Below are 9,684 nucleotides of genomic sequence, written 5' to 3'. Positions count from 1 at the left end.
AAAGTAATCTTATAAAAAAAATCTTAAAAGAATCACAAATCTAAACTTTTATATATTAAAAAAAAGTCATTTCTACTTGAAATCCTCAGAATACACAGCCTCTCATTAACAATTTTTCATTAAATCATAGAATCAGGAAGCTGAGGGCAAAACTGGGTACATGAAATTCATCATCACCTTGATCAACCAGCACAGCGTCAGCAAGAGAGGCAGGTCAGCTAGTAATGGCCGGCTGTCACTGTTCTTATTCCCTGACTTCAAGGAGTCCCTCACTCAACTATCAAGAGTGTGCCTTTCTAAAATTTAAATTGTTCCCCAAGAGTTTTTTTACATCAAAGCCACTAACAAAAACATCTTAACCCAACAATACTAACAAACTACATCCCTAAATTCCTTCTAAGGGTGGTGGTTGAATCAATCTGCTCCCGCAGCAATGATTGATAAAGATCAATCAATATTATTCTAAGTGGCAATGACACTGCCCATCTGGCTGGCAAGATGGCTTAGTGGGTGAAGGCACTTGCTCCAAGCCTAACCACCTGAGACTTGCATAGTGGAAAAAGAACCAGTTTCCAAAGATTGTCCTCTTACCTCCATACTCATTCACTGCACATACACACGTACATGCGCATGTGCATGTGTGAACTTGCAAAAACACACAGAGTAAATAAATAAATGTAGTAAAAATTAACTAAATTTTAAGAATAAAATTTATAATAGAGTTTAATATGAGATCTCACTTATATGAAATGACGAAAGCAGAAAAAAATGAATTCTGGTATTTTCTATTAGGGTAGTGTTTGGGGAATTGTAGAGAAAAATGTTGGGTCTGGGTAATCCCAAAGCAAACAGAAGTGGGTGAACAGAAATATTCCAGTTGTGAGAACCAAAACAAAATGTCTGCTTTGGTATTCCACTCTCAGGAATGGAATAAAAATACATGAACTTACACAAACATGTGTCCATGGATGTATATAACATTGCACATGAATATTTGTGGTGCACATCACCCAAAGGCAAAAATATTCAAAATGACCTCCATCAGGTAGGTTTTATTCAGCACAGTAGTATTCAGTGTTGATGAGCAATGGAGACCAATGCAAGCTACAATGTCAAGGAATTTCAAAGATACTGTGCTAAATGAAAGAAGTCAAACACAGAAGGCTATGTGCCACATGAATCGACTTAAGATATCCAGGAAAAGGGGTATGAAGAGACGGACGGCTCAGTCATGAGAAACTGAGTTCAGATTCCCAGCACGCATATAAAAAGCAGAGCATGGCAGCATCCATTTCTAATCCTAGCCGAGTAGAGGTGAAATCAGTTGGATATCAGGTGTTTGCTAGCCAATCAGTCTAGCTGAATCAGTGAGCTTGAAGCTCAGTGAGAGACCATGACTCATAAACTAAGGCGGAAAGCAATAGAGGAAGAGATCCAACACTGACCTCTGGTTTCCACACATGTGTATGCATGTGCATGCACTCACATACACACAGTGTCACATATACGAACAAGGGTGGGTGGGCAAGATGGCTCAGTGGGTAAAGGAACTTACTGCAAATGACCTGAGTTTGATCCCTTGGGCCAAAAGATAGAAAGAGAATTCCCACAAGGTGTCTTCTGAGTTCCATCTACACACTTTGGTATGGGGCGTGGTATGCAATTAATAACCAATATAAATGGAATAAAAGTTACTTTAAGATGCATGGCTGGGGAGATGTCTCGGTGAATCAGAGTTTTTCATACACAAGCATGAGGATCTAAATTCAAATCTCCAGAAACCACGTAAAAAGCCATACGGGGCCCCATGCTCGGGTCTATAACCCTAGCACTGTTACAGACAGGAGGACTGCTGGGGATCGCTGCCTGCCAGCATAGTTCCTGGTTCAATGAGAGATCCTGCCAGTCTTTGAAAGGCAATGAGCATGTTCTAGAGTGCTGTACAGTGAAGAGTTCCTGGCACTACTCTGTAAAGGTCTTAAAGCCAGCAAATTGGGCATGCCAGTGGAAGAGCTGAATAGTATCAGTTTCCTGTCAACATAAAAATAAACATAAAACAAGATACTGGGATAGAACAAAGGAGGAAGAATAAGAGGAAGAGAAAAGAGCCGAGGAGGGGGCATAAAGCATCGTGGAGGAGAGTCCTGGATTTGAATGGCAAGTGCTGTCTGGGTGTTCTTGAGCTGTCACCTATTTGCACAGCCTTGAGCCTAGGCTTCAAAATGGGAGAGACAATGCTAATGTCACCTGAGGACTCCTGAGGACTGGAGATGACACGAAAGTGAAGCTGCTGCTATCTGCCTGATAGTGGAATGAGTGAACTGATCTTAATGATAGAGATCTCATGTTAATGATGAGCCACCGAGTTGAACCCGGGATAGAGAGCAGAAGGGGCCGTGTTTTGTTCCTTTTGGATGCTCTCCCTCAGGTAGGCAGGAGGTGGTGCAGTGGGGGTGGGGGGTGGTGTCCGCTGAGCCACGCCATCTTTCGTTCATTCATTCCATGGGCGTTTGACTCTGCTCCTACACCTGCCGCCAAGGGTGTGGCTCTCTTGTCACGAGGTGTCTTGGTGACAAAAAACTTGCAGACAATAAAGGTACAGAGTTTGTACTGCTCTAGTCACGGACAGGATCTCAGGAGCAACTTGGGGAAACCTCTCCGTGTCCGCCCCTTCTTGGAAAGCAGCACGAGGCTCTAACTCCTCTTGAATGACAGCCCTGTTATCAGCAGCTTGGAGACAGAGAAGCCAGGACCTGATCCCAAGGAGACCGAGCACCTGCTTCTACAGCCGGTGAGGGCTTTGCCAGTCTCTTCTCTCTCTCTCTCTCTCTCTCTCTCTCTCTCTCTCTCTCTTTCTCTCCTTCTCCCTTCCCCCTCCTTCCCTCCCCGCTTTGCCCTCCCTCTTTCCCCCTTCCCCTTTTCTATTCTTACAGAAATGAAGTTTTCCATTTCTTACACAGGCCCTTTCTCGTCTGTTCATTTGTTTATTTGTTTGCTCAACACGTTCTCCTCAACACCTGCCTCTCCACCCATTCTGTCAGCCCTGATGGAGACACAGATAAAGACAGCAGGCTTTGGTCATGAAAACTCAGCTCAGCTACCAGTTCAGCTACTGGAGTAAGAATAGGGGAATAGGGGAAACACAGCTACTTCCTCTTCATGTCATTTTCTTCTTTCTAGTCTGAGAGATCTAATAATTTACATAAAGTATGGGATGTTTGTTGTAAATTTTATTTGTACTTGTCAATACATCTGTCTTACACTCTTCATTACAGGCATGTAATCACAAAGATGATTAAAGCGATATTCAGTGAGTAGTTTGTAAAAACACACACATTGCTGTAATGCAAGTATAAACAGGCAAAGAAGGGAGCAGCATAGCCACGAGGCCAGTAGGGATCATGAAGCCTGGCTTAGTTTGCCTTTACCTACTGCTATTCCCAGATCCTGCCTTTCCAGATGCAACGACTGAATCTCAGAGTGAGACAGAGTGAGAAGCTTACATTCTTGGGATGGGACTGGGGTCTGCTATGTCAGAGTTCAGAGCTGGGCTCCTGTCACTTCCGTAGTTACAGTATTTGGTTCCTCTTTCCTCATGGTGTGTGTGTGTGTGTGTGTGTGTGTGTGTGTGTGTGTGTGTGTGTGTGTGTGTTTTCATAGGAAAGAAAGTTGATGGTCATTCATGTCTGTCACAGAACTACATAAGGGCAAGGAGAAGGACTATCTAACATAATGTTTTCCCAGTGATTAATATATAATAAGCCCTCAGGAAACATATGCTTAGTCAGTGAAGGAGAGTTAGATGCAAGTGGGTGGGTAGATATGGACAACTAAGAGATTTATGGTTGGTTTATAGGTAAATGTGTGGAAGATTGTTTGATGGCTGATAGGAGAACATCTAAAGGCATAAGTGCACAATTGGACAGTTAGATATTAAAGTACATGGATGGATGGATGATGGATGGATAGATGGATGGATAAATGGATGAATAACTGTTTAATAAGTGATGAATGGGTAAATAAGATGGATAGACCCATGGCTGGATGGCCAGTATGTGTATGGATTGGTAGGTGGGTAGAAGTATGTGCAATGGAGAGAAGGCATAGCAGACATTATGTCACTCCAATCATAAGAAGCACTCCAGTCTCATCAGAAGTGTCAGGAAAGGTCCAGGGCATGCCAGACATCCTTCAGTTTAGTCAGGGTACAAGGTAGGACTCAGGGAGAAGGATGAAGACTCCTGGAAAATGCTCAGACTCAAGGCAGACAGGGAGACACAAGTATGAAGAAGCCAGATCTCATTATGATGGAATGCTCAGTTTAAGCTAACCATGAACCCTCCCCAGCCAGACATCCCTTGGTATAACAGAAAAGTATGTGAGCTATTTGCCATGATCAGTCCTAGGAAGGAAGAGACTGCCAAACCCAAGCAAGTAAATGTTCTGGAGGAGGAGGAAAAGAGGGTTCAAGAGATGACATTTTCCTCTTTCTTTGTTTCTTGTTTGTTTGGTTTTTGTTTTGTTTTGTTTCTCAAGACAAGGTTTCTCTGTGTAACCTTTGCTATCCTGAAACTTGCTCTGTAGATCAGGCTAGCCATAGAGATCTGCCTCCTGTGTGCTGGGAATTAAAGGTATGTGGCACCACCACCCAGCAAGAGATGTCATTTTTAATGGACCTAGAATGACATGGATGAAAGACTCCATGGTACTGTAACTATAGAGAGAACATACTCTAGGGATGGTCCATGTGGTTCCAGGTCTGACCATATAGTAACTTTCCTATCCAGTTTCAAAAGTCCACGATAGACAATCAACCTGTCACCTTACCCCATCAGCCTTCCTTTGGGAACCTTTTACCTGTGTTCTCTTGACCTCCAGGGGCAAACGAAGGTGCTGAAAGCCAGACATGGAGTCAGAGATGAGTGATCCTCAGCCTTTGCAGGAGGTGGGTGAGGGTACAAAATGCATGGAGATATGGGAAAGGGGTGAAAAAACTTAAATGGTGCAGAAAGAATGAAAAATAAGACAAAAAAATAGACCCAGAAATGGAAAGCAACTTGAAAAAGGAGGGAAGGAACCCAGCACAACTGTCTCTTATCACTTTGGTCCTTACTCAAACTGCTTTTCTTCACAAAAGAAATTCTAACCCCAATACCACCCTTTCTCAGATGGTATAAGATAGGATCCCAGTTATGGCTTTAGACATTCTGAGACCTCTGCAAGTAAGCAAGAAATGAAGAAATCCTCAGAGCACCCTGAACCTCTTGGCAACTTGTTTGGAGGTTCTGCCAACCCTAACCCCAGGCTTCACTGTACTGTTTTCCTCTTCCTCTCTCTCTCTTCCTTAGGAAAGATATGATATGTCAGGTGCCCGCCTGGCCCTGACGCTGTGTGTCACCAAAGCCCGGGAGGGTTCCGAGGTTGACATGGATGCCCTGGAACGCATGTTCCATTACCTGAAATTTGAAAGCACCATGAAGAGGGATCCCACCGCCCAGGTATTGAACAGCCAGCTCCAGATCAGGAGGGAAACAGGCTTGACAGAAAGGGTAGGCTTTGAGGCACCTCTCTGAGCCTGCTCATTTCTCTTCCTCCAAGCAATTTCTGGAAGAGTTGGATGAATTTCAGCAGACCATAGATAATTGGGAAGAGCCTGTCAGCTGTGCCTTTGTGGTACTCATGGCACATGGTGAGGAAGGCCTCCTCAAGGGAGAAGATGAGAAGATGGTCAGACTAGAAGACCTTTTTGAAGTCTTGAACAACAAGAACTGCAAGGCCCTGAGAGGCAAGCCAAAGGTGTACATCATCCAGGCTTGCAGAGGAGGTAGGGACTGGGACATCATATCCTTGGTCTTTGGGGTAAGGGTAATAAGACTGAACTCACTATGTATCACAGGCTGACCTGGAATGCATTATGTAATCCAAGCTAGCCTCAAATTTATATTTCTGCCTTGGTTCCGAAGTGCTGGGATTCATGTAGGCATGCAGCACCATGCCCATCTGGGTCCATGTGTTATTAAGATTCTTTTTTTTAGGTGTGTGTGTGTGTGTGTGTGTGTGTGTGTGTGTGTGTGTGTGTGTGTGTGACTGCAGATAACTGAGGCTGCCAGAAAAGGGTGAAGCTCTCTGGAGTCAGAGGTACAGGGACTCCATGGGCCCTGGAAACCAATCTTTGGCCCTCTGCAAAAATAGTAAACTCTCTTAACCACTAAGCCATCTCTCTGGCCCAGAGTGTCTGTTTTTCCATTCAGTCCAGACTCTGCGCCCCAGCTGAACCTGGCATGCTGTTAGACTTCTCTTCAACCGTCCCTTGGTCCCATTTTCCTTCCTGACCTTTTCTTTCCTCCCCCTGGTTTTAGAGCACAGAGACCCCGGTGAGGAACTAGGTGGAGATGAGGAACTAGGTGGAGATGAGGTTGCTGTGCTCAAGAACAACCCCCAAAGTATCCCAACCTATACGGATACCCTCCACATCTACTCCACGGTTGAGGGTATGAGCTCTCAGATGTCCTAGGGTACCTTATGCTCCTCCCCCCTGAATCAGCACCCATGATCCCTGAACTTCTCCTTCAGGAGGGAACCCTCTTCTGGAGTCCCCTTCACTCTCTAAAGATTTCTCCAAACTCAATTTTCTGACCTTCCCAGGGTACCTCTCCTATAGACATGACAAGAAAGGCTCTGGCTTCATTCAGACCCTGACGGATGTGTTCATGCATAAAAAAGGATCCATCCTAGAACTGACAGAAGAGGTGAGCCAGATGAAGAACCTGGGAACCCCACCCAAGCTGAGCCCCTCCCAACCTTTCCCTGTGCTCTCATCGCCATACATACATACTGGGACTCTCAAGTTCACTATGTGTGGGAATGATTTGGGGTTTTTTCGGGTTTTTTTCCATTTTCATGTATTTTTATGTGGTATGTATCTGTATAGGCACATGTATGTGGAGATAGATGGGTGTGCATGCATGTTTGTACATGTGGAGACCCAGATAGTCTATCAAAATCCCTGAGCCACTAATTCAATGAGAGACACTACCTCAATAAAACAAGGTGGAAAGTTATAGAACTTTCACTATGTGACAACACTATGTCACCTCTCTCAAACAGCTGATACATGCATGACATAAACATACACATATAGACACACACCAACTAGCTAACCAACTAGCTAACTATGGAATTAATGTCTTGAGACATGGATACCAACCTGCCTTTCCCTGCAGCCTCATCCCCATGCTCTCCTGACACCAGCCTCTCTGGCAGGCCAGTCCCCATAGCTGACCACACCTATTTTACAGGTCACCCGACTTATGGCAAACACGGAGGTGATGCAGGAAGGAAAACCAAGGAAAGTGAACCCTGAAGTCCAAAGCACCCTCCGGAAGAAGCTCTATCTTCAATAAAAGAAAGGGCAGGAATGGCCTTCCTGCGGGTGCTTTCTCTGTTGACACCGGTCTTCAAAGATGGTTACTGAATTCTTTGTTCATCACAGCCCTTTGTCCGTGTCAGTTTCAGGGCAAGCCAGCCAACTAGAGCACATTAACACCACCTTCCTTTGGCTGGACACCCTAACTCTGTTAATGCAGCCTTACATTGCCTTCCTATAGCTAACTGTTTGCTCTTTTGCCTCACCACGCCTTACTCTTCCTCCTATGACTCAACCGAAAATAGTCATTTCCAATTCAGAGGTAGTAGCTTTCTGAACCATTTCTAGAAACTTCTAATAACCTCCAGCTAAGATCGACACTGTGGGATCTTTTCATCCTTGACTTACAATTCATCATTGTGAAGAAGTCAAGGCAGGAAGTACAACCATGAGTGACATCACAGAATAAATATTCTTAATTCAAAATCAAAGAACTGGAGCATGAAACAGTCACACCAAAAAAACCAAAGGACTTGAGCAGCCCTTCCCCTCCAGCTACTAGCCTTATCCCAAAGGGCGTGTCCCAATGAAGAAGATGCCATGCCTCCAGCTACTAGCCTTATCCCAAAGGGCGTGTCCCAAGGAAGAAGATGCCATGTTAGTGGTACTGACATCTTTGGTGATCTCATCAGCATCTTCAGACCAGGCATGACCAACACACACACATTCTTAGTCAAAATATCTACGAATATTTTAATTGTTCCTGATAGACTCTTTATTCCTCTCTAAAACCCCATGAGCTAGGCCTCAACTACCACAAAACAGCCTATGAGCTCTGTTTCCAGGATTCAATAACTTTTTCAGCCCACTATACTCAAAGCTTTTGAATTCCCCTCACAAAACATGTCCAAATCATAAAAGTCACATGGTCAGATCTATCACAGCAGTGACCCCACTTCCTTGGTATCAATTTCTATGAAAGAGGTATCTCTGAAAACCTAAAGGAGACACAAAGAGCACTATTATTTAAAGACCAAAGGTAAACCCTACATCTGTGTTTTTCATATTCGTATGACTCCATCCAATCAGCCCTCAGATAAATTCATCTCCTTTTCTGTGAATTCATTCTCCCAGAAATGCTAGCATCCTCTCCCCATGCCTCTGTGCCTGTGCCCAATCGACCAGTTCTCTAAGCTTAGGTGTCCCACATGGCTGCCCCCTTCTCTCTCTTCCCTTTTTCCACTGCCTTCCCCTCACCACTGACTCCACTTCTAATATTCTTTTTTGCTTGTGTGGCTGCCTCTTGCACAATGAAATGCTATAATTACTTTCGATTGGTGTAATGAGAATTCAGTAAACATCTGTCAAACTTTGCAAGAAATGTGTTAGAATCTTTGCTCTGAGCCTTACTTGGGGAGAAAAAATAGAAGGAATTATGAGTTTGCTTTCTTTTTCCCAATAGCTAACTGTGTGTGAGTTTACCATGAAAAGAGACTCAGGACCCTTATCCTGACTCTTACATATAAATAGATATTAAGATTTGTAAAATTACAGGTCACACTTCTATACCAGACGGCTATATGTTATATGTTTTCCAAGGGAATATCTGGGAATACTTTGTCAAAGCTACATGTTGAAGAAAATTTTGTTACATAACCTGCGAATTATGACTCCTTTGGACATGGAATGATCCTTTCTTAGGGGTCACATATCAGATAACCTAGATACCAGATATTTACATTATCATTCATAACAGTAGCAAAATCACAGTTATGAAGCAGCAATGAAATAATTTTATAGTCAGGGGTCACCAGAACATGAGGAACTGTATTAAAGTGTTGCAGCATTAGGAAGGTTGAGAATCCTGCTTAAGAGACATGCCACTGTCTCTATTCTGCTGCCCCTGACATACATTACTAATTAAGCATACTTCCTCTCCTACTAAATTCAGACATACTCTCAAAGCTTCTCTTCTCAGCATCCAGGAAGTTAGACCTGTCTGTTGTTATAGGTATATTGTTCATATTTAAGGAGATTTTAAGATTGAATCCATGTTATCTATTCTTTGAAATTTTCAGCCAGTTGGTGGTGCATGCCTTTAATCCCAGCACTTGGGAAACAGAGGCAGATGGATCTCTGTGAGTTCAAAATCAGCCTGGTCTACAGATCTAGTTCCAAGATAGCCAAGGCTACACAGATAAATCCTGTCTTGAAATACCAGGCATGTGGGCATGTGTGTGTGTATGTGTGCATGCATACACACACGCACACACACAAAGAAAGAGAAAGAGAATGTCATACATGTAAAAAAAATTATC

At 43.6% G+C, this 9,684-nt stretch overlaps 1 protein-coding gene across 2 annotated transcripts; it reads left to right on the top strand.

Annotated features, from left to right (window-relative positions):
• The first annotated feature begins 2,604 nt into the window (after positions 1 to 2,604).
• On the top strand, positions 2,605 to 8,743 carry Casp14 (caspase 14). 2 transcript variants are annotated; one of them, XM_021175145.1, is made up of 7 exons: positions 2,605 to 2,791; positions 4,879 to 4,945; positions 5,349 to 5,498; positions 5,599 to 5,824; positions 6,360 to 6,491; positions 6,646 to 6,749; positions 7,299 to 8,743. In XM_021175145.1, the coding sequence occupies exons 2-7, from the start codon at positions 4,907 to 4,909 to the stop codon at positions 7,401 to 7,403; spliced, it is 756 nt and encodes a 251-aa protein (XP_021030804.1). In that variant the 5' UTR covers positions 2,605 to 2,791; positions 4,879 to 4,906; the 3' UTR covers positions 7,404 to 8,743. The 2 variants fall into 2 exon arrangements, with proteins under 2 accessions (XP_021030804.1, XP_029338757.1); XM_029482897.1 differs by lacking the exon at positions 2,605 to 2,791 and adding an exon at positions 3,481 to 3,490 and having other exon boundaries at positions 7,299 to 8,741.
• Positions 8,744 to 9,684: the final 941 nt, after the last annotated feature.

Source organism: Mus caroli, chromosome 10 (assembly GCF_900094665.2).
Source record: "Mus caroli chromosome 10, CAROLI_EIJ_v1.1, whole genome shotgun sequence".
In the NCBI taxonomy this organism is placed as follows: Eukaryota; Metazoa; Chordata; class Mammalia; order Rodentia; family Muridae; genus Mus; species Mus caroli.
The sequence above is the reverse complement of the archived record's forward strand: the minus strand, read 5'-3'. Positions and strand labels throughout refer to the sequence as shown.